At 41.8% G+C, this 25,927-nt stretch overlaps 1 protein-coding gene across 3 annotated transcripts in view; it reads right to left on the minus strand.

Annotated features, from left to right (window-relative positions):
* Window positions 1–884: 884 nt before the first annotated feature.
* Window positions 885–25,927, minus strand: part of RHEB (Ras homolog, mTORC1 binding) — a 41,797-nt gene continuing 16,754 nt past the window's right edge. For 2 of the 3 annotated variants that reach the window (XM_068673393.1, XM_068673394.1), the window contains exons 2-8: window positions 21,909–21,980; window positions 16,165–16,232; window positions 13,267–13,349; window positions 9,120–9,176; window positions 8,972–9,019; window positions 8,355–8,436; window positions 885–1,407 (exon numbers count right to left, since the gene is read on the minus strand). In XM_068673393.1, the coding sequence (XP_068529494.1) occupies window positions 1,315–1,407; window positions 8,355–8,436; window positions 8,972–9,019; window positions 9,120–9,176; window positions 13,267–13,349; window positions 16,165–16,232; window positions 21,909–21,980 (503 nt within the window). In that variant the 3' untranslated portion in view covers window positions 885–1,314. The remainder of the gene's footprint in view (window positions 1,408–8,354; window positions 8,437–8,971; window positions 9,020–9,119; window positions 9,177–13,266; window positions 13,350–16,164; window positions 16,233–21,908; window positions 21,981–25,927) is intronic. The other variant, XM_068673395.1, reaches the window with a different exon arrangement.

Genomic DNA, 25,927 nt, shown 5'->3' on the forward strand with positions numbered 1-25,927 from the left:
AAAACAGAATGAAATTCAAAAGCTACTTCGGGTTGCAAAAACCTTGCAAGTTTCCCTTCCATTTTATTCCTGCCAGGAATCAAAAGTTTTCAATGGACACAAATGCATGAGAAAACACTTCCTTTAATAAAACATTCCCTTAAATCAGCATCTTCTTCTATACAAAGTAGGTCAACTGCACATTTTTTAAATACATAGTTGAATTTGTTTGTTTCCAGACTTAAGGTTTTAAGGCTTGTCAAGCCCCGAGTCCAAAAGCCCAGCAAAAGCTCGCAAGTGGTTAGGCGAAGCAGTCCAGAGCTGAGTGGGACTGGCAGAGTGAAAGGCCAGGTGCCAGGAGACCACCCACCTCTCTGGATGCACAAGTAGAGAAATGCACGATAAACAACTCACATCAATTTGTTCAAGACGTGCAATTTATTTTAAGTGACATTTTTGTTTCCTTAGCAAGTCTACACGTGTAACCTGGATAAATCCACTCCATCCTGAAAGTGCTCCTAGTTACAAGGCGACGGGAGCAGTCTGCAGTGCAGGTGCGTACTGGCCTGTTCCTTGGGACAGCTGCGTGCCCTTTCCTCCAAAGCTCTTACACAAAGGAAAAAAAAAAAACAGCGTAGGTTGACTGCCAAAATCCAAGTCTTCCCTTCCACATCAGACCAAGGTGTCCCCTTGCATCTCCTTTCCATCAACGGGCACAAAATACAGCTGAGCTATTTGGCCACCCTGGAGTTCTAGTAGCAAAAAAAAAATGGTTGGGATTGCCTAAGCAAGAGTCAATCCATTGGTTCCAAGGATCCCACACTTCCTCTTAAGGCCAGTAGGTGAACATTTCTCATAAAAGCAAGCTGACATGGGGCAACTAACAAAAAATTATGAACAGAACATTAAGGTTTGCAGCTATTTTATTTACAAGTATACATTTAACACAAAGAAACACTGATATCCAAGCCTAGTTAATAGTAGTGTAACAATATGCATCATTTTTGATGATTATTCTAACCAACAAACTACACTGAAAAATTAATGCCAGTAAAATTCTTGGTCATAATATTAAGAAATACAATATATAAATTGAAAATATGATTGCTTAAAATTTGAAAATGGAAGTGAAGCCATTTGCACAGGAGTCAGAGTTTAACATAATCTGAAGGGAAAGGCTCCAAACCAACTGTTTATCTTTCAGGTTAACAGAAGAAAAAAATAAAAATAAAATTAAAAAAAAAAAAAGAAGCATAGTTTATCCTTAAAGATAATGGGCAGTTTTGCTTCTTCAGGTAGAATGTATTCCCAGTGTTTTCAGATTTTGCAGTGGAATTACATTACTGAGCATGAAGACTTCCCTTGTGAAGCTGCCCCATCGATTTTTTCTGCCTCCAAAATTATCCTCTTAAAAACATCAACGGCAGTCTGCAAAGAGAGAGAACGAGATTAGTAGGTAAGAGGAAACTACCAGACACTGAAAAAAAAATATCTTAGTGGTTTCACTGGCTATACCAACAGATAAATGCATGTCCAAAGCACATTCCCAAATCAGAGGGAAAATAGGGTCATTTCAATTTTGAACACACACTTTTGGAAGAACAACGTAAAACCCTTCTCCACAACAATCCTCAACTATTTTCTCTATCACTGCAGAGAGAAAAAGCTTAAACTGAGCCATACTCGATGGCAAGCTAATAAGATATAAAGCAGACTTAAAGTATTTAAATAATAAATTTGCTCTGAATGACCAACAGCATTGAAGATTTCAATGATTTGCTTCCCCAGAGAACAAACCAATTCATTTCCCCCCACGTCAACTTTAAGATTCTGAGTAACTACAGAACAAGGCAGATTTTTCAGCTCGATGCACTGACTTTGCACACCCCAGTATGAGGGTTACTTTAATATTCTTCATCTGTGAGAAGAGCCAAGTCCCTCCACACCCCCATGATGCTCTCATCTATAGTTAACAATGGTATCTGACATGGTGCAAGACCACAAAGGGAAAACGCAAGCCAAACTAGCCACTGTTTAATATTAACAGCTGTTCTTCAAGGAAGTCTTTCCGAGTACAAAAGGGGTTTTTATATTTTAAAGAGCTGGGACTATAAGATAAGTATTGCTAACACGATCGGGCTCGCACAAACACCCCAGTTTACACCATATGGAACAAAGGACTATGCAGTCTCTCCGCAGACTCTGAAGCACACAGGCATTATCCATCCCTCCTCTCCCCTTCAGAGGGAAGGCAGCAAATACTCTTGGAGTAGGAGTCACCTTCTGTTAACAACTCCCCTTGGTCTGGCCTATGCTGAGTCTCCTCCATCCACATTTAGCACACAGGCTGGTGAAAAAGGCTCTGCTCTTCTCAGGTACTGAAACCGTGTGCATGGGCTCCGAAGGGCAACACCTCCCCTGTCACGGGGATGCTAGAGAGTACCAGTTAAAAATCTTTGCATGGAAAGCCAGAAAGGAAATATGTTTAATGGAATCAGAGAGACTAAGAAAGGATGCCAGAGCGCCTGAGTGATTCAGGAGATTCTATGGAAGAACTTGCTTAAGTATAGGTATCTTTAAATCGAAACAAACGAACAAAAAATACTGAAAGATGGGTATAGAAAGCTGCCTGGGATAACATTGCAAGCACTGCAATAAATACCTTACAGCATAAATCTGGTCTTTCCGGGATGCACTCGGTTTTAAGGCTTTCAAAACCGTATGTAAGCCTCCAGCAGAAAAAACAGGAACTAAAACTACAACAGCCAACACCCCCCTGAGACTGCCTGTAAGTAGTTTTAAGAATAAATCCATGCAACAGTCAAACATGCTGCTGAAGTCCTTTCCTTCACTACAGCATTTCCAAGCTGAAGATTCACTGTGTGATCAGGACTTCAGCACACGTCTCCAGTTTGGAATGGGTTCCTGACCATCCCATACATGCCACTTGAAGTTTCAAGCGTGTTTGTTTGTTTTTAATCAGCATGCAGAAGAGCACCCTGTGATTTACGACCATGTGTTTTGGCCTGACAGATGTTTTTCTGCCTCCACAGGATATAATTCTTAACTGGATCATTTCCAAATTAAACCCATTGACTAAACTGGCTCCAAACAATCTTGAAGCATTCTTAATGAGATTAGACCGAATTTTACAGTTTCCCATATTAATACCAGTTGTGCACAGTATCATCTCTGGAACTATTTAAAATACCTGATCAGCTGGAGATAGATTATTCCTCCCTATAATGAGGTTTCTCTGCAATCCAAACAGAACCTAGCCCAAGTGGCTCATTAGTCCACCCCAGCACAATGCATTTCCTGGGCAAATCAGACTCTAGGAAAGCCAAGGACAGGACTCCAGTTGCTATCAAACTGGTTCCAGTACTGAGCAGTTTCCCTTAGTCCACGATAGGTGCTGTACCGATCTGCAAATACACCATACTGATGTCGTTACTTACAGCTGACATTTTCAATGCTTTCATTTTAATGCACAAGTTCTTTATATCCCTGCACATTCTTTGTCGAAGCCGTGCTGTTGGAGGCACTGAGATGTAGGAGTTCACGGGGCTCGTTAATTCATTTCCCAGAAAATGCACATTCACTGAGCAGGTTTAATCACTGTCCTCCAGTTAACCCGCAGCGCCTTGCAATTCAGCCCAAACACACTGCAGGAGTTTAGGAGGAGCTTTTCAAACAATGCAGGAAACTGTTTTGCAACAAGGAATGAAGAATGCAGCCAGGCTTCGTGTGCATCTGCCTCCATATGGCCCAATTACAGAGCGCGGGGCACATCCAGCCTACAGAAAGCCATCTGGCTTCCTCCCTGGAGGAAGCAGAGTGGTGTCAGCCTGGGCAATGCACGCTGCCTAGGGAGCTTAGCACCTTGCCCTGTGCAAGAGACACTTGCTCACTGCTCAACCACTTCTGCAGGTGTGTCCTGTGGTATGGAAGGAGCGGACAGCCCAGGAGGTGAATTCTTGCTGCCCAAGTCAGGAACGAGCTGCCAGGAGCCAGCGCAGGAAGGTCCAAACCCAGCCCACAGCTGCCACCGTCAGCTCGGCCTTTGTTGGGCGGTGTTTTTCAGATACGCACCCGTTCCATTATTTTAAAAAGGAAATTCTCCACTGCTCATGCTCCTAGTTGTTCTTGGCACAGTACTGGGCAAAGGAACTGGAACAATAGTCAGGTGAGGAAGATTTGTTTTCCTCCCCAGTCCTTTGCCAGCCCAAACACCCTCCCAGGTGAGCGTTCCAGATCCCCAAGGGGCGTGGGGAGGCTGAGATCCCACGTCTCTCTGAAGCATACACCCAGCACTGCAGCTTCTGAGCTTGGTGAAGGTAAAATTGCTTCTTTTTGAAGAGTACTGTCCAAGCAGTTAATTTTTAAGAGAGCTTTTGCTCTTAATTTTTGCTGCTACTTTCCCCTTTCTCGAGTAAGCCCACCTAATGAATTTTAGGCAACTGGATGGACACACTTGGATGCTTGTTACTCCCTAAGTTCTTCCAGGGAAAGTTGGCTTCCAGCTTCAGCTGGGTTTAAGGATCAATTTGGATTCTGGTTGTATTTCAGAGCATTGCCATTTATTGTACTGGGATTAAGAAGTACTACACTACGATTTAGGAGGAACGAAGTAGCGAATTCCACTTTTTAGGGTCAAAGCTCCTAAGTTAGCCCAGCAGACACAACGCAGTTCAACATACCCAGTGCTTACTGAGCAGCTTGAGAAAATGCAACAAGCACATTTAGGGGCCAGAAAAGAGATTTAATATTTGATGCTGGCTTCTAGCCCACAGCCCAAGAGGACACAATCCACAAGCCTCATGCTGCTTACAAGATAACTGATACCCTCAAACCCTTAACTTGGAGGTGTGTTGTTTTATAGTGTGTTTGCACTAAAAAAGTCCAAAATTCCTGCTTTGTAGGAAGCACTTACTTAATCTGGTTAATATTTTCCAGCCAGTAGCAGTAATTTGAAAGTCATCTTTTCCATCGAGTCCCAGAATTGCCTTCTCAAAGACTAGGGATTTCCCCAGATGACTGAAGTGTTGCTGATATACACAGACTCCTCTGAAAGCCTTACCAGGCCACCAGAGTCTCGAGGAGGTGATACAGAGCCTAAAATAGATTTGACCTGGGGAACTCTCACCAGCCACCACCATTTATCTTCACGCCAGCTCAGATCTTTGTCTCTCCTGCTTTCCATTTATTCAAAGCCACACCGTTTCATGGATGTGGTATCTCTTTTGGCAACTCCTGGCAGAACAGGTACAGTTGGATTCTGTTCATCTGCACAACTATTTTAATTGCCTAACACAGTATGGATACGCTCCTAGAACTCCCACAGATGCTCCAGACAGGATTTTATGGGTGAACGCAGAAGAAGAGAGATGAGTCAATGCTCTCCCACCCCCCTTTAGGGTGCGAAGAGCCTCTGCTATCAGAACTTGCAATGTGGAACACCTTCTCTGGTTTCAGCAGTTCCTTCCAAACAGAGCTGTTGTAAAGGACAGACCGTGTTGGCCAAACCTGAAGCAGCCTCCAGTCTCTCTGCAGCAAGGAGGTCTGCTCTCCTCACTGCTGTGAAGGACACCATGTACCAACCAACTGCAGCCAGCACAGCAGATAGAGGTTGTCACTCTGCTCACATCCACCAAATACGCATGGATAGATTTCAGAGAGAATTAACAGGGTCCCCCTCACCCAGGAAGGTCTGAGCTCTCTGCTGACATTCTGAAACTCCAGTCTAGTCCAGCTCATCCCTTTACACATCAAATTAGCTTTCTGTAAAGTAAAAACAATCTGATGCAGTTTTGGAAGGCAAGTTATATTTGCTGTACCAAGGCAGGACACAAAAAGATCTGGATGAACCTCCAAGAACAAGTTGCTGCCAAGTGATGTTGACTTAAGGTGAACATTCAGCACTAAAGCACAACATAAAGGTTGTTACTACATTCAAAATAAGCCTTTTGCCTCCCCTCCTGCCTCACCCCAAACCAGAGATGGTTTTAGAGTAGGAAGAGACATTCTCCCTTGAAGCCCACGTACGAGACGGCTTGGTCTTGCTAAATTAGGATTTGGGGGGGGAAGTACATGAGTTCAGAAGTGTCTGTGGTATAAGTCAAGGAAAAGACAGTGTCGCATTTTGCTACCTGCCTGATGTCTCCTTTTCCCCCAGAACCTCACTGCTGTAGACTTTATACTTTGCTTTCAAAGCACAATCAGCCACTTCCTTCAGCAACAAGCATTCCTCAGCAGCTATTTGCACAAAGACCAGGACAGCTGCCCCAGTTCTGGGCTGCTTCAGTCTTTTGTACATCCCAAACCCCCAAAGGAAGCACATGAGATAGCCTAAAATCAGCCACACGTAGTGGGCACAGAAGTGACAAATTATCTCCCTAACTTCTGAAGTCAGCCCAATTTACCAGGTGTATTACACAGGAGGCACGACCTTACCACTGTACTTCCCTTTCTACACAGAGGAGGAATTGTATTCAAGCACCTGTTCCCAAAAACCTGCTTTTGAACTCCAAAAGGGTCAGCAGCTGCAATTTTAATGACCTGCACTACCCAGTGATCTGTGTCCTGATGGATCACGCTGACAGAACAACCTGGTAAGAACAATTTTGACATCTAGAAATAAAACTTCTGACTCCACTTGGGATTTGTAGGGAACAAGTTTGAGTATCTGACAATTGCCACTCTGATTTCCCTGAAGCCTACGAGTTTGCTATGTGAATTTCAGTGAGCTGCATAACTCGGTGCAGGACTCTTAGACTAAGACAGACACAAATACACGGCAGTCAATGGGACTTTGTTAGTGCAGCAGTTTAATATGCAAGGCATGCCAAGCATCATATAAAGCTCGTAGCTTCTTTGCATAAATATACCCAGCTTTGTTGTTTTTTTTAAACCAAGACAATACAAACTGCAGAAAGTTATTGAAAAGATATTTTGTAAAATATACACTACTGCACTGTTACAGATTGTGAACATATGCCAAAAAAGAAAAGTACAGAGAATAATTTTGCCTACTCCAGACATACAGTTTGTTTTTTTTAAAAAAAAAAAAAAAAAAAAAGAAATTCTTTTAACTGATTTATTCTTCTTCTGTAGTTTCTGTGGGTATGCGTTTGAAGCTCTCCAGCAGTAGAGAGGATATTGAGAAATTCCATGCTTTCATCATACCCAGATTTGACAAGGTTAGTGCAAATCTTAGCCAGAAACAGAAGTTCCTAATTCCAAATATTCTGTATCTGGAGAAAAAAAATCTGGACTTTCTTTCAGGGAAAATACAACTTTACACAAGCGTCTATTGTCAGTAGTTCTACAAATTATCAGACAAGAGCTGTTTGTTTTGCTTCTGGGGACACAGAGAGGGAAAGAAAGGCTGCTTAAACAGGTGCTGTTCTAGTTGTAGGATTGCCCTTTTGATTCTGCTGATGTTATCAAGGAGTACAAGGATGTGATATGCTAAGTTAAAAATGAGACAACGTAAGCATTTCTTCTGCATAAGGACTCATTTGTTTAGAACTAGCCTGACAGCGTCCTTTTGACCCTACTGTATGTTCATAGTTGCAAAAAGCAGAAATTTTAATGCTGTTGAGACAAAAATGAAAAAGAGACACAACCCTCTTGAAATGAAAATGAAGTTTTTCATTACTTCAAGCCCAAACCAGCAGGTTCTTGTAGCTTGAATATGTAGGGTGTCAAATCAATGACAAAGTGTTATTAACAGCCACAGGAACAAATTCAAAAACCTGAAGAGATTCAGAAGGCATTTTAAAGTAAGTTACAGCACAAAAAATAAGATGTTATTTAACACATAATTAAACTTTCGTGATAGGAAACCAGCAGGAATAAATGTATGCCGGCTACATTGGACAGATTGTGCAACTTCACTGCTATTCTATCATTCTGACAGCCTCTGCTGTAGACAAATCAGCAAAGTGTTAGACATGGGCCTGTGAAACCATTATTACCCTTATTAGAGGGACTGAGTCTTGCCTAGACCTGAAAACATGAGGTTCATCCCCTTATACCAACTTATTCCTCCACAATAGCAATGAGTTCCTAATTTAAGGTAACTGCAGCATGTCCCACCCACCCACCGCACAGATACGCAAGGCTTAGAATGTCACTAACTTGTTCTGCTATGTTCAGTGAAGCTTAACTTTCAGTTCTTCATTTCACCCTCACATTTACAGTTGCACCGAAAGAATCGTATACCCAAACCTGAATGCAGACATCCATTTTGTTTCCAACAATCTACACAAAGTGTCTGTACAGTACATGCAAATACTTCAGCTTCCTGCATTAAGTGAAACTCGGAGACATCCCATTAAACTGTGATTCAAAATAGATCTTAAGTCTGTTACCTGATTTTCTTTAGCAGAAGATTCCAAGAAAGCTGCATTCCAGGATTCTGCTAAAGCTTTCCCTTCTTCATAGCTGATCACCCTGATAGAAGAGAAAAAATATCTTTTTATAATCCACAGCAGAATTGGAATTTGAAACTGCAGGAAAGCCTTCACAGTACTGAAGCACATAAATGCAGATATAACAGGAATGTTTTGTGAAGTCTGATTCTGAGCACTTGATACTGGCTGCTGTCAAACACACAACTGGGCCAGGTAGAACTGTGGGACTGGGAAAAGCAGCTGTCCCGAAGCCCTGAGTTGTTCCCTAGTCTGTAGCATCATCTCATCTTTTATGGTTGGAAAACACACTTCAGTTACTTGTTTTGATGAAAGGGTAAAGCCACTGTCTTTGGAACCTTACAGCAAGAGTCAACAACAACAAAAAATTACAAAAAAAATTACAACAAAAGCTCCTGGCTCCTAATTCACATTCTGGACACGAATCCTTTGCCAGTACCTTGTTTTAACCTACATTTTGACTTTAGTTCTGGAAAGCCAAGAACAAAACCAGCCTATTGCAGCCACAGGAATGCCGGCTGCTGGCTTGCATTTCACACATACTGGAGTTCACATACCGTTCCATATGCAGGTCTTTTTTATTTCCAACCAGCATAATGGGTATTCTGTGAAAGAAAGTTCAGAACTTCAGCACAGTTATAGTATACTGAACAAAGTACTAGTAACATGCCTGCAGTGAAATGAGATGAAAGTGTCACTACTTACTGGACTTTTCCCACCATATCCAATAACTTGCCATGGATAACTTTTATCACTTCAAAACTGCAAAATAAAGGGATGAAGTCACACATGCACTCCAATGTTTATCCTTAATACCCAATACACAAGCAATTAAATGCATATGTAGATATGCTCACTCTGTGTATAGTGGCAGAACTACAAAGATGCTGAAAGTGTCACTGATTTGTGTACAACAGACCAAATGGTTCTAGAGGCAGCAACAAAGACTAGGCTATGCCTGTCATTACAGCCTCCCCAGTTATGATACGTGCAGAAATAAACCACATTACCCAGGCCTGATGTGTCTAACATACGAGTGCTAAAAGCCCCATATCCCCAACTGGTTTGTATCTGCAGTAAGAAGTTTAACTACTCGCGTCCAACAAGCCTGGATGAGCATGCCAAATTAAAGCAGAGTTTCAAAGAAAAAGTTAATAACAAGAAAAGTTATTTGGTTAAGCATAATCCACCATGAAAAAATACAGCATTTTAGTTTATACAGGAAGTTAGCTCCTACAGAATTCTTTGGTTTTATTTACGTGAAAGCCAAGAGAAGCCTGAATTCCAATCTTCTACAGAAAGGAAGTAAACTGATCAGCAAGATGGTATTGAAACCGTGGTTTTTCAGATACTTGTCAGTTCCCCTACCGTACAGATGAAGTCTGCATGGCTGGAGATAAGGAACAGTACTGTGAAATGCTGAGAAGCCTAAAATCCCACTAAGAAAATCCCCTGCATTTGACATTTAGCACTTTTGAGAACAAAACAGGGTTAAAGAGCAGATGTTGCGCTCCTCTAATTACATTATGGAAAAAATGCTGGTACATGAAGTGCACAATTCAGATTTAAGAGAGAGGCACAGGTTCACAGGCCAGACACACAGCTACACAACAAAAAAAGCGACTGAAACTTCTCCAACTTCCAAGCTTGTTAGCTACAAGCAACGCCTTGACTTGTGCTGCATTTTAATTAGAACTGAAACTCTTAAGAGCAGAGCAGCCCTCAAACATACTTCCAACTCCAAGTTCTCAAAGAACTGGTGCCTGAAGACACTATTCAAGCTATTTGAATCACTAGAACTTCCCACTTCTGGAGCAATAAACACGACCATAGTTAAGAAGAATTTTATGTCAAGTAAGATTCAGTTTGGGATACTTCAGAAATAATTCTTGAAGTGTTGAGTTCTACTCACCCTCTATGTTTAGGTATTAGTTCTAGTATATCCTATGGAGAAAATGAGCACTTTGCAAAGAAAAATAGTGACTGAGCGTGGCACAACTCGTTCAACTTGCTGTTAGTAACTCAAATAGTACAGACTACATTAAAGAAGTGGAATCAATGGAAGGTCTTCAGGGTTATAAAGAACTTATGCTGAAAGGGAAAGAAATGAAATTTTGGTCTTGAGCTTTTGTGTTCTAACTACTTCAAAAGAAAGATTTAAACAGTTTGGTTGTGACAAAGTTCAGTTCAGATGCATTGCTACATATGAAATTAGATGACCCTGCAAACTGAAAGAACAAAAAAAAATCTGATACAGACTACAAGACTGTTTCTCAGTTCATGTGAAGCAACAGGAAAGATCTAGCATGCTAGCCACAAGATAACTGAGTCACAAATCTAATACAATCACTTTTTTCCTTCCACTATTATGCATGTTGCTGTCAGTATAGCTAGGAAAACGCCATGCCACTGCACAGCTCAGTGGGAAGACCTCACCTGTGGTTCCAGTGAATGATTCTACTGAATACGCTATAGACCAACCCACCCTCAGGTCTTCATTTCCCAATTCTGTCCTTCTGCTTATCTAGTCTAGTTCAAGAGCTCCGTTTTTAGTTTAAAAAAGACTAAGGATAAACAGCTGATCTTTATTAATAGATCAAGGTGAAAACTGAAAGAAGTGCTATTTAAGCCTGGACATGATTCTGACACACAGATACAAGCTGCTAAGAACTACCTGGAATGAAACTAGCTTGACCAGATCGATTTAATGTTCTAGAAAGCTTTCCAAATTAATAAGGCTAAAAGGAACAAGGGTACAATTTAAGACAGACATTGATCAACCCAAAAAAGAGCATCATCACATCAAGTCTTGAAATAGCAAGAGGTGCAGAGAGCATAAGAGGTCCTTTCCAGTTCTGCCAAGCAAACAGGGTTATGGGAAACAGCTCAATGTGTGAAATACAACAAAAAATTACTGGCTGTCAGAGAGATGTCCTATACAAAATCATGGAACAGAGGCAAGATACAAAATTGGAATTTAAACTAGAGCAAAAGCCCTCCAGTAACCTTGCAGCTGAGAGTCTGGGAATATTAAAAATGTAGGTCATTAGTTTTTACTCAAGTCCCATTTTAAACTTCCCAGTGGAGATCAGTAGGGAAGACAATCACTTTAAAAGGACATTTCTATTAAGTTTGCTGTCAAAGCTCACACCCAGCTCAATCAATACTCAGATCAATACATACACTTTGGCGGAAATCAAGAGAGATGGCAACTGTAATCTGATTGCCTGGGAAAGTCAAAGCTACCAGCCTACCCTGCAAAATCTATTCTGCCTAAACACTGTCATGATACTGAAGACAAGGATCTGAACAATAAGGGATCATCAATACTTTGTAATTCAAAGGGAAAAAAAACTTGGATTAAGTTGGATCAAGAATAAAATACTAAGGAATATACTATCTACCTGCAGTAGATAATATAGCTACATATCTTAATATGTATTAGTATTTTCACCATAATTTGATTTCTATTTTAGCTGTTTGAATGCTACCACAGAAAGCAGACTCTCGTTCCTTTATCTGAGTGACTTTGGTTAAAGACACTTTTGTCCCAAGAATACCGCACACCAATGGACGTTTTCCTCTTCACTTTAGAAGTGGAAGGTTTTCTACTTCAGGCTGAGAATGCTAAGTCCTATTTTATACAGGTTACTCAGCGCCAACAACGAACCTCCGATTAAGGGAAGAAAAAAGAAAAAGCAGTGTATCTAGATACACATGAAAGCCCAACATCTGTTGCATTTCCTCCAGATCACACATGCTTCCTGTTCACTTCTTCAGAACTAAAGATGAAAACCAAGAATGAAGTACTGAAAATCTGTTCAGCATTAAAGACCTTAAAAGCAACTGAAGTTTATAACCAGACCGTGTCACTTCTTCAAGAAGCACAGAAGAGCCAATAAGCAAGCTGTTTTACTTGCAATTTATGATGGTCTTACTAAAGGGATGACCTGTTCTGTCTGCTTTAAAGGAAAAGATTTGGAATGCTTCAGCACTTGAAAAAAGTTTATTAGCTTAGAAGTAGAAGGGAAACATTACCTTTTCTTCTACCTGAAGCAAGCAAAAGGCTTCAGGTCTTAAAGTAATTGTTAACAAACAAAAATAATGCCATAATGAAGATGCTGTACTGCATTAGAAAATTAAGACTAATTCAAGAATGACCAGTACTAAAATCAAGAACAAAGGGAAAGCACAAAATGACAGCAGAAGACAAAACCTTAAGAAGGTTGAGACACTTGGTACAAGTAAGTGACTCCAGCTCTGACAGTCTGTCCTCATGTGAGAGCTGACTACAGGCAACAGTGAGGACAAACCAGATGCCCTGGGAAATTTGTCAAATAAGGCATTTGAGTGAGTCTACAGGCCAAACATCTCATACTGCTATTTATATCAAAGTTTTTGATGGTTAACCAGAACAAGCCAAGACAGGAAGCCAAAGAAATCTCAGTACTGTAACAAGCTGCTAGGACAAGACCTAACAACCAGCTGGGCTCTTCACACTAATGTACAGTGCCCTCTTAGATCGTGTTCAACTCCATCTTTGTAACACATGCTCCAGCAATGAACTGTTTAGTCCTGGTACTAGTCCAGGTACTTTTACTTACACTTCAATCTACACAGTTCAGCACTGCCTCGCTTCTTACACAGTACCTTTTGTATCTGTCTGCAAAGTATCTGTGACATTTGGATCTGAGGGGAAATTTCTGCAAAAACATTCTTATTTCCATTATACTTCTAAGGGAAAGGGAGATTAAATGAATTACATTCTGCGTTCAGCTCTTGCCTGTGCTATATTTTCTTTGTGTGTATCTGGTTAATATCCGAACTATTAGAACACAACAGATTTTATTACCTTTTTATTGACGTGACTGAATAAACAAGAATGTAGCCATTGATGTCTATGGAGTACGTCTGAGGAAATATGGAGTATTCATCCTGTAGAAAGAATATAGCATTTATAGTTGCTTACTGCCACAGTTGAGAGCTTGATGCTAGTAGATCAAGGGCAGTTTTCATTCATATTTGTAAGACATGAGGAACAGGACCTTTTTGGACATGTAGTGCTTTCACAACGACATTTTTTTCATCATGATGCCAGATGAAGGCAAACTTTTCCAGAGAAAGGAAGGCAAACCTGGGACACAAGCTTAGTTAATCTGTTAGTCTGTATACTCTACAGCTTTTTTTCTTTATTCCCTCTAAGACTATGGATCAGCCAAAGCTATTCCCAATCCTCTTATCCCGCTTAATTATCAGTTTACACTAGTACAAAACATCCACTCTGTCCTACCGCTAATTATCAATTATGCTTCTTATCTTGCTAGTGATACATTTCAATCAAATTCTAAATTTCAACAGCTGAAGACAGGATCTGGCACTTCAAAACTGCCAAGTGGCAATGACCACATCTAAATTACCCAAGGGGTCCGTTAGGAAGTAAGTAGCTGTGGCTTACCAACTAACGCACGCTTATCAACCGTAGATGGACCAACTACAATTATTAGTTGCTTCATGCCAAATGGAAGTTTCCTTTATACAGCAAATGTTTCATAGAAAAACAACAACAATAAAAACAAAAACACAAACTCAGACACTTAATTTCTAAACTTACTACCCCTGTAGAAAAGGAAATGACCAACTAGGTAAATGAAACAGATTGATATACTGCAGAAAAACACAACATAGAAGTAAAACGAATCCCATGTTAAATGTCTAGATTGAAAGACTGCAATAGCAGTTCCCAGGTAACATTTACATTTTGACATGAGCTATATATCTTACTGTATGGGTTCTCAAATTTTTAACCTGTGTTTCTAACGATGTTAATTTTAGCTTAAGATCACGACCTCACTGTATGTTGTCACGACTGAACAGATGGAGCAGTGCAGTTACGCAGCTGAAATCTAGACAGCTAAAAGGAATCAAACTTCCTTAACTAGCGAATGGGAGGAAAGCCTTTCATTAATTAACTTCACAGATTCAGCCAAAAAAAGTTTTGGAGAATGACACCTGCAAAAGGTGCTGCCCTTTGCCTTTAATGCTACATACTGAGGGTGACCTTCCCCCATCCTTACTTAAAAGCCAAACCGCCACTTCTGCTGGCTGTGTAATCCAAAAGTCAATACAGAAGGGGTCTGAGCTGGCCTGCATGCAAAACAGGTGAAAGTGCAATTCTGTAGCTATTTGCCTTTATTTGGAATTACTCTGGATTGCTACAGTTTGAATTTGATTTATACTCCTGTTTTGTGATCCCACACCAAGACTTCTGTTTCAATGAACCACATAAATCTGAATACGGAACCACGAAAGGTAAAGATGCACAAGAGAAAAAAAGTTAACCAAGAAAACTAATTTTTAGCTTGTTAGTTAAAAAGCCTGCTATGCTTCCTGGGACTTGTAGGTCAAATTAAAAGCTTTGCCAAGCAACAAAACAAACCTAGATACAACTCTAGGTATAATGTTAGTTTCACAATTTCAATTTACATTGAAACAACCCTGAAAATAAACCTCAGCAACAGAGACATGTCACTGGTGAAGTCACGTTGCCTTCTGAGAAGGCCTTCTCTTTTTCAAAGAGAAATTTTTACCTTCATTACCATGCTACAGTTTGAGATGCACACAAAGTGAAGCCTACGGGGCTTGCTCTGCTGCTCATAGCCCACCCATCCCTCAACCTCACTCTCCTCTGCAGAATATTCCCATCAAACACTATTTGCCCCAGCACGTGTGGTCAATATTGTTTCTAATCCCTCTGACAGATTACAGCATTGCTGATTAACACCACAAATTAACATCATATAAAAATAAGGCGTGGTTATTCTTAAATCATGTAGTTCTCTTCAAAGAAGGTGATCAAACATACCTAGAAGGTCACAGCCCTTCTGAATACTCTCCCAGCTCTAAGCAAGTGTCCTGCAGCTTTCAAATCTTGGTGAAGTGTGGTGATAGCACTTAAGACTGTTTAACACTGGTCAGCTTGCAAAAACCAAAAAGCACAAGCCCAGAACTCACAGAAGCTAAGCACACGTAACCAATAAAAAGTTTAGGGTAGCAATACAAGGATCTATCAGTCCTTTTTCTTTTTTTAAATACACAGTTTCTCAAAAGATGGAGCACTACTATGTGTGGAACGTGCACTCTCACCTGCAATTGCTGCCAAGCAACACTGTGTAATGACCACCTTTATTTCATGAAGCTACTGACCATGCCACAGGATGGTTGTTTATTGTCTCCGCCTGCACTCCCTGCCATTACACCAAGCTCAGAAGCATGCAAGGAACCATCACTTACTCAAAAATGTAAACAAACTGCAGTCGTTTATTGGCAGCCCAGTAAGCACTACCTACACGCACTGCTGCCTACTCTGTGTGACTATTTCATGGACACAGTCGTGGTGTGTTGTAGCTGGAGACCACAAACGGGAGAAAGTCGTGGAAAGCTTCCCTGTGGGTTATCAAACTGGGTTATGGACCAGTTTAGTCCAGATTTTAGCCCTTCTGGTACATCAGAGTTAAAGCAGGTTGTTCTTCACTTTTTTAGGCATATGTACTTTAACCACTAGCTACTGTTTCAATTTCAATAGACAGGAAAAAAAAGCCCTTATATAAATACCACGCAGCTCCCTGGGGACTAAGTTAGAAGCTGAACTTCAGCTTTGAACGCGTCGTCGCAACCAACTTCGCTCTTCAGGAGTATGAACAGCCATTGCCTTATCTCTGATCAAAGATTCAAAGGAAGAAGGATTACTTACTTGGCCAGCAGTGTCAACCAGCTGAAGATGATATTCTTGGCCATTTACTGTGATCAATTTTGTAAAAGCTGGAAGAAACAAGAAACACACACACATTTCAGAATTACGAACAAGGAAGGGATCAGAAGTCACTTATCTGTGCCATTGTCAGCTGAAAGGTTAAGAAAAAGAGCTTTTGTTAGAGACTTTAAAGTAGCTAGATCAGATTGCTGTAATTTCAACTAGCACATTTTTGGTATTGAACCTCAGAAAATTACTTTAAAATTTCAAATTTCAAAAGATTCTTCAAAAAGATTCTTATGCTGCACGCAGCAGTTCTTCCTTCAGAGTTACTTAAAAATGAAGAGCAAAAAAAGCTTTTTACATGCATTTCAAAGAGACTTCCAGGCAACTGTAATTTGTGGTAACATGAGACACTTCCATACAATTAGCATCAAAGCCAACTTTGAACTTAATATAGGGTATTCTCCCCAGTTTCCAAGCAGTTTAGCAAGATCAATTTCCTAAATGTAAATACCACGAGGTAAATGATCTGCATTAAAAAAACTCTTTGGAGGCTAAGACACACACAGCCTAGCTTATGAATATGCTAAAGCTAAATAATGGGAATGTAGCTAGCAGCTCACCACCGTGCTTGCACATTTGCCGTAGCTACCAGTCTGTTTAGTCCTCAGTCAGGAAGTACATTCAGTTCCTGAGAGATGAGAATTGCTTCTCTTCCCGGGATTTATGAGATGCCAACGCACTGCGAGCTGAGGAACCTTACTCAGTGTTTGTATTATGCAACTGGAAAAGCAAAGCGTGTCAGAGCTCTTGTGGCATGATGTGCTACCGAGCACTACACGGAGCAAGCAGAGCACAGAGCCAGCTCCAGAGCTTCATTTTGCCCTTAGTGCTGTACTGTAACACACAGAAACTGCACAGTACAAATATACCGAATAAGGTTTGTGTTGTCTCCTGCATAAGGAAATTTTCCCAGGTATTAAATCATGAGAAACTTCAACTTTCCTTGCAACGACAACCGGGGAAATAGCCAACGCTGCAGCGACACGCTGATCGTGCCCTGACCTGGCCAGCCAAGGGTGATTGTTCTTGATCCAGCTGAGCAGTCTCCTGCCCACACCTTCTGTGTCTCGTACAGGCTCCCCTAGAAGCTGAAGTTCGCCAGCTTTCCTCCTCCCCGCCAGCACTTGCTGCCCTGCCAAGCCCCCACAACACACGCATTATCTCGAGTAAATGGGCTGACTCCACGCCGAAATATCTGAAACTCTCAGTTTCGGCCCTAGTAAATCCAAGCGTCCTTTTTAAAAAGGGGCAAACTCAAACAAAGCAAAGCCAAACTAACGCAGGATGTCCACACACACAGCCCAGAGTGTGCGTGCAGTTTCTATCACAATACCAAGAAGTGCAATTTGAATGAAGCCTCAAGAAAAGCTCCTACCAGATCCCGCCTATCCCCAGAGGTTAGGAAGCAGAAATCCACAAAATTTTTTTGCTGTGGCAGGGACAGAAGCCACAGCTTGCTGGAACAGATGCTAATGTGCAGGGCTGCCATACGCAGTGTCACTGCTTCAAGCCTCACCTGGAGGGATGTCCTGCATTAACAGGTACCCGAACAGTAACAGCCTCTCTCCGGTCTCTTGACACCTCACACACACATCAAAGTGCTCTGTAATCAAACTAGTTTCAAGAGCCCCGTGAAGTTAATATTTAAAAAGGGACGGAGACAGATGGCAGCTTTTTCAGCCTATTCTGGAAGCCTAGAATAGACCGAGCAGCAGAGACATCATCATCATCAGTACCAAAAGCAAACTGTGACAGAGCTGGGGAAGGGAAATGGTGGAGGAGTCACCACAGGCTGCGTGATGAGAACTGTTAGCTCAGCACGGAGACTTCCAGCACCAGGAACAGCTTACTTGGGCAGCACAAACCTCTCCTGATGCTGTCAGAATTAACAACTCCCTGGTCTTTGCTGAAGCTTTTTAAGAACACTCCTGGTAAGAATTACATCTCAGGAAAAACCTGCAGCTGTATTTAGTGAGGGTCAGTGACCCATGAGCCATTCTGGGACGTGTTGCTTGCTCCTGTGCCTACAAGCAAGATGAATGCAACCAGTAACACCACCATGGCACAGTACGACTCCTCCTGCGATGACAGGAAGAGATTTCTGCAGACCAGAACAAGTCTCCGCAGTCCGCGTCATAACACGGCCATCTGTGAAACGTTGCTCATCAGCTGAAGCATGGCTGAAGCCTGTTTTAGCTCGATGAAGCACACAGATCTCAGAACAGGAGATGCTCACAGCTTGCAACACACAGCTTAAGTGGCATTATGTGAAGAAACTGCCATCCCATCCCACCTTCAGTTGGTTCAGCTCTGGTGCAACTCAGAATTGGGTGATGCAGTGACCAGCACAACTCCAAACAGATGCATTCATGCAGCTAAGGGGAGCTACAAAGGGAACTAAAGCTACGTTGCTGTCAGGGACAGCTCTGCACAGCACAGCCCCGATCGCTGCTGTCCCTCAGAAGCAGCGTAACTCCCACAGCAACTCCATCACCTCTGGCCACTGCTCCCCAAGCCCAAGGCCATTCAGTTCCACTGACATGAATGAAGTGGTTTGCACATGAAACTCAAGTGCCTGCTGCTGTGAGAGCAAGCCATTATGGTAAGAAACACGTACCAGGCTTATGAATGTGCTTTCAGACCAACACCTCCACTGAATAAGAGGTAGGGCAGTGGTGTGAAACGATTCCCAGAGCTCCTGGCTGGTAAATGCATCCAGCTTATTAGGGTTCATCACTTCCTACCTTTTGCAAACCTTGCTAATTATCTTTAATCCAAGGTCAGTGCCTATCATGAATCCCTCAGGACATCTTTTATAACACCGAGATGTGTAATACAACAGAGCTATTTTGGGTTTTTCTCAGAAGCCTCATTTACACCCAAGAAGTCCACTCAGCAGCAGCTTCTGGGAAGCAGCAGACTGTCACCTTCAAGCGCAGCTGGCTTGACACACCTGGGAGAAGCTGAGCCTTAAGGGTGCTTCTAGCAGCCCATCCAAACCTCTGTGTATTAGCTCCACAGCTACCAGGTGCCTCCAGCCCCCTCCCCTTTCTAATACACTTTTAATCACCATTGTATAAAAAAAAAAAAAAAAAAGAGGGAGGGGAGGTAGAAAGACCCTAGGGGAAGACTGGAGAAAATATTGCTGAGATGCAGGCAAGATGCAGCTTTCCTGCAACACAAAGTCACTGAATTAATGATAACCGAAGAGATCCCTGCAAAGACGGGGGCAGGGGGAGCTGTGGGCACGTTGTCTTCATTTTCAATTCCTTCTGACCTATTTGCTTTGAGCTCCAAATTAAGATTTTTGGTGTTAGTCCAATAAAAATTTAAGAGTTTAGAATTCTTCTGGTCTTTGGGGAAGCGCCCGATAGAACGCCTGAGCTCATCTGCCTCCAGCCAGCTCCGCATCCACACGGACTCCTTCCACGCACTCCTGCTCTGCAGTGGTTTTGCTTCTCTTTCCACAATTTCCTCATGTAATTGTTCCACTGGTTTCTCAACCTGGCTGTCTCCAGAACAGCCACCCATCACAGCGTCACTCTCGTTGGGACATTAGGAAGAGGAAATTCTATTTTGCTAAGCAATTAACTCACCTCCGCTGCTGCCACAAAATGGCACAAGTTACTCTTCCCGATGCACAAGTTTACTAGAAGCAACTGAATTCAACATGCTTATTAACTTAGATAAACTAACTTTTCTGGTTCTAATGTAATATAAACAAAGCAAAATGCAGCAGAGAAGTGCTGACTTTAATGAACATTAAGTGAAACCCGATGCAGCTTATTTTCCCTGCACCACTTCCAAAGAAGGTAAAGATTTTTACATTGGAAAAGGAAACTGCTGGAATATTAGGTCATGTTCTTATAGTTTAAGGCTTACACTCTATGCATCTTGTTCCTGGGAGAGCTTAACTATAGCTTGCTTTCTGTGCAGTTTAATTTTAGACTCAATTTCTCATGCAAGGTATATTATTTGAGGACAAAAATTGTAAAGACCAAGCTACCAGCAGTACTGTAGTTTCCTACCCTCTCATCAGTTCTGTTAAAATATTTTGATCATTATCAATAACAATTTTGGGAGACAAAACAGAAATCACATAGGCCAGACCACTCTTCAGCCTGTATTTTTCCCCCTTGATCACTATATGAAAGTTAAAAGGTTTTACAGCCTGCTTTAAAGCAATGCAACAGCCTTCATCATCATCCCTTCTACATGAACTTGGATTTCTCTTTTCTCAGTATTGTTAATTGGATTCAAAATTAAATGCAGGGAAAGCATAGAGAGTTGATTACACGTATCATGCCTTATGACCTCACACAGAATCAGAAGCATACAGCTAGAGGTGTCAAAAGACTTGACTGATTAAGAAATTATATTTAGAAAAATAGTGTGAAAGATTAAGAACTTAATTCAAAAGAAGCATTTTATACTAGGACATACTTCCTACTGTTTTGAACCTCAGGGCACATCTTGTAGGTTTTCAACCCCTACTTCCCAGCGACACATTCTGAAGCCAGAAGGGACCTTCAATTCTCTACCTTTCAGAGAGCAAATTCCTCCAGCGATACCGCAGATCACAAGACTTGCGCCAAAAGAATAATGCTGTTTGTTTTCTGAACAAGCACGAAATCATGCGAACTGTTGAGCTTTTTCAAGATGTCCCCATGCCCAAAGTTTTCATGGCTATGACATACTTAATGTTCTGCACCCCGAGAGAGTGAGTGCTGCCAACTAGAAGAGCCAAATAAGTGCAGAATTGATGCACAGCTCAATTATCCACACGTATGTAATCAAGCTCAGTAGCCAACAGAGATTCTAACCAAATCCAGGCATAGAGTAACTCTGGGTGTGATGTTTTAAATGAGTCTTTTTTCATATAGTTAAGAAATGCTACCAGTGATAGACACACAACTAGAGAGCACAGGAGTTTTGCTACAGAAACCTATTGTCCATGAGTTTGTAAAGGGTGAAACAAGCCCGTGCCAAGGTGTCAAAATCCTAAAACAAGATATACAGACACTCCCTCACACTTTGGAGACAGACTTTGACTCTTTGCATCTCAGATCACTTCCACATACATGCAGAAAACTACAAGATTACTTTAAATATTTCACATTTTTATAGTGCAGACAGTGAAAAACTACCCATCCCAATTACTGCCAAGATCTAAATCTAATGCACAATATCTCATTTGTTAATGGTTTTAATTCAAAGCAAACCGTATTATAACTCTAAAAGTAAAACAGGATGATGGAAACTGCTTAAGAGAGCCCTAGAAGGACTGACAGATCACTCATGTCAAAAGGCAAATTATCCAGCTTGATTTGCTAAAGCAAAGCAAGATGTTCTTCAGAAAGCAGTGTTTGAATTTTAGTTCCCAGTGTTTGATTTTTTAGTTCCAAACAGTAAAATAATCCTGAATAAAATGTGCTGATGGCCACTGACTCCTAATTATTGTGTTAGTCAAGAAGTAATCTTGTACTGATGACTAGTTCATTCCAACTTCCAGACTAACACACAGACTCAACATTTTACTTCGTTAATTCAACATGAACTTAAACATTAGAGTAACGAGCTGCAATGTTAAAGTACATATTATTTATATAGGCACTTACATAATCACGACTTCTAACAAAACTAGCTACAGAAGAGCAGCTTATCAGTTATTTACTTACTGTTCTCTATGGTTGGATCGTATGAATCAACGAACTGCCCTTCCACAAACTGAATCGTCAGTGAAGATTTTCCTGTAAAGCAAGGAAAAAGATCATTGGTATTGGAACAAGTCTGCAGGCTGTTACCACTTCATGTTTGGTAGTAGACAGAGTAATTTTTATTCCTTTTTTTTTTTTTTTTTTTTTACAAGAGCTGATATGAGCTTTGTGTGGTACACATAAACTATCCATACGCAACAACTGACCTATTTTTAAATTAAGTGCCTATTCCTAGGCACCGAGTCTCCTGAGCTTACACCAAAAACACTGCAGAAGCTACTCAGCATGCGTTGTGCTTTTGTTTTAACACAGATCCTATAGCATTATTTCAATGTCTCTTCCAGTTGAAAGTTGCAAAGTCCAACCCTCATAAAACTAAATTTAACAAACTGTTATATCTGGAAGGTTCTTCCATCCAGAAGCAAGAAAACCAGAAATAATTTTTAGTCATCTCATGGATAACTAGTCACTTGGATAGCATTAACTAAATTTAGGTTGACTAGAAGGCTGGATACCTTTCCCTTGACAAAAGGATGACCTCAAAACTCTTGAGATCAACATACTCTCTTCTTCTACTCATCCTATTAATGTCCCACAACAACAGAGCAGTGGATGCAGTATTTTAAGCATAATGATTGAGGCAGCATCATTGGATTTTTATTTTTTTAAAGCAATTTAGCATCAACTTTTGCAGATGACTCAACATTCCCAGTTTCCATGTTGTACTTAGTAGCAAATTTATAAAAAAGGAAACTAAGTTAATCTTGAAAGATTTTACAAGATGATAAATGAAAATGAATTGCATACATTGACAATAAGTAACTTTAAAGCTCTGAAAAAAAAGATATTTTAAAGCATTACCAAAGTCTTAACAGAATTTCCATTACAGCACATCATCTACATTTGGGAATCCACTAGATCCTATTACATCATGTTTACTGGACAAATATACTCTTATAAAGATTGCCAAGTGTGTTAGCTGCCTCTGGATGAGTACACACTGTGTTCCTTTATGCTTCTTGCTGATGAAAGTATAAACAAAATATGACCCCGAGTTAAAAGTTAGCATCAAGACCATCCTACTCAGTAGAAGCATTTCAATGACATCAACAATAACTGATATTTCGGGTGAGCCAGGCTGCAGCAAAACTATTTTCCTGACTTAATTGCTTTGTATAAAGACTGTCCACTGGCAGTGCTTCAACCACGCTATGTTTACACTTTGCTGGAGAAAAAAGTTCTTTCCTAAGCATTCCTCCAGGAGGTACGAGAGAACAATTTTCCATTTTTTCCCCTGGTTCTTGCTTCCTCATACAAGGCTCTTGACCCGTTCACATTCAAATTTTTTACTTTTTATGTCAACATACTTAGGAAATCGCTTTGCTAACAGCATGCTAAAAATTACAAGTCAGACAAATAAGGTAAAGGATGAGAGCGGTGCAAGGGCAGTTCCATTCGGTATCTACACACAAAGTCAGCTCTTTCATTAACTGCAACACTTTCTGGATTGACTTCTGCAGACACTGAGGAAGAAAATGTTGCAGAGTATCATCACCTCAGGATCTTGCCATTAAAGAAAGCCATAACCTTCATCAGCTCACTGCTTAGCTTATTTAACATCACTTCCCAGCTCTGCCATGCTTTTATCCCTTTGCTGTTACCCTATCAATCTTGTTGGTTTATTCAAAGACCAGCATGCAACCTTTTGAAAGCTCTTTTTAAAGTAAGAATTCAAATTCTTAGGTATCTTTTTCTGATACAACAGTGCAAGTAAAGATATGATACCCAGTGCAGTGGAAGGAACCTTAAAGACAACCCAGCTCCAAACACGCCACGGGCTGGGATGCCACCCACTAGGTCAGGTTGCCCAGGGCCTCATCCAACCTGGTCTTGAGCACCTCCAGGAACAGGGCATCCACAGCTTCTCTGGGCAGCAGCACCAGCAGGTTAAACGCTTTATTCTAAAACAGAGCTGTTATATCTTCAGGTTGTCTACCTAGAACAGAAAAGCTGAGCACAGCTCACTGCCGAACAGCTTTCCCCCTAAGAAGGATCCTAAACTGCAAGACACGGCTGCTACCGGCTGTGCTAAGTTTGGAAACCGAGTACTAGGAAGGAGTCTGAGCCAAGAGCAAATGCTGCATGTAACATCCAGCTGCATTAATTACTGCTTTCCTCCCAGCAGTGAAAGGGAAAGAAACAAACCAAAATAAAAGACTGCAGCAGTATTCCACCACTCTCCTCCTCATTTCCTTCAAGCTCCCTAACAAACCTGCTGCAATGCCATGTCTGGGATCCCAAATGATCCTCCTTCTTCTCCCCGAGCCACAGGGCAGCCCCCCAGCCTTAGGGTCAGCCACATACCCCATGGGTAAACACACACAGCAGCATCCTGTTGAAGCAAGGCTCCCAAAGCAGGCACCAAAAATTTAGAGCCTACGTCATTACCAGCCCCTGTGCCACGTCCCAGCCCATGCCCGGGAAGCATGCAGGACTGTGTCAACAACAGCTCGGCATGAACTTTGTCCCACAGGTTTTTATTCCAGGCCTTTGAACCAGGCTCATGGACAGAGAGGAGAATTCAGGTCACCGCTGAGCTCCTGTCTCCTCTTTCCCCAGAAAGATCAGGCAGCTCCGCTCTGGGTTTTCGGAGAATTACAACACAAACGCACAGCCTGCCAGGCACAGGCCAAGGAAAGGCACCCAGCTGTGCTCACTGCAGTGAGCAGGGCAAGGGGGAACGACACAAACCAGCCGTACCCACACTGCCTGCACACAGCAGCCTAGAAGACCGAAGAGCCAGGGGGCTTACGCCACACTCCGTTACTCGAGGGTGCCCGCCTCAAAAGAGGCCCAGCTCTCACGTGCCCTCATTGGGAACAGACGTCGAGTGTTTTTTGGTTTGCTAAGCTTTTCCTCGCATTATCCTCCACAATGGGACTTTTCCTGCCTTCAGGTTTTAGGGAAATAAACATCCATGGAAACCAAAAGGAGAAGTGTCATGAGCAGTAGCAAGGCGACGGCCGCTGGGAGCAGCTCTGTGCACTTATGCAGACCTGTGAGTTCCAGATCAGAAGCATATAAACCTTACTGGAAGATGATTGTTTAACCTTCTGATTCTCCATTCAGCATCAGAGAGCTTAAATTCCTACGAAGAAACGAATGAATCAAGTAAGGGCAACACTGGGGCAGGACAACGGGTTAACTCCTCCAGCTATACTTGGCTGCTATAGCTCCAAGCAGTGGATATTTTACAGCAAAGGAGTTGTAAGCAAAATGCTCCAGATTTCCTCACCTCCCTCTCCCTGGAGGGATGGGAGAGGAAAAGTTTGTAGGAATGGATTTGATGGTACCTAGAATCCAAGTCCCTGGTGGCTGGAAGCTCAGCTGAAGTTGTCCAGAAGTATTGGACATTTACGATTTGATGCTGGAGTGGTACAGGAAAAAAAAAAAGTTTTCTAATGTTAAAAGAGAAAAGGAACAATTGCCAGAGAAAAAAATGTCAAAAAATAAGCTGCCATGTTTCTATCCACCCAACAGACCACCTGCTAAGTAAGGCAGAGCACACCACATCAGCTACAAATGCCATTGCTACTGTCAATGTAAACCAGCTGAGTTTTTTTACTCATCCTTTTACTTCTCGGACAAGAGCTGTGGTATTTAGTCTACCCTTATTTCAGGCTACACATCACAAGGCAATTCACTACAAACATGAGCAACCCAGCTCAGGTGTGCTCATCAGCAGGTGGCCTCCCAAAAGAGGCTATCACCTGTTTGGTGTGCCACCTGCCTGCCAACCTCTCCCCACGTCCACAGGCAGAGGGAAAACCCAGCTGAAAGTCTCATCTGCTGCCAACTTCCCCCCCGAATGATCTCCCCAGGAGACAGAAATGATGCAAGCGGCCAGGCAGGCAGGCGAACAACGGCCCCACAAGCACAGCATTGTGCAAGCTCAGCCCCGCAGCTGCCCTCTAACGTGG

The sequence above is a fragment of the Anas acuta genome, chromosome 2 (assembly GCF_963932015.1).
Source record: "Anas acuta chromosome 2, bAnaAcu1.1, whole genome shotgun sequence".
Lineage (NCBI taxonomy): Eukaryota > Metazoa > Chordata > Aves > Anseriformes > Anatidae > Anas > Anas acuta.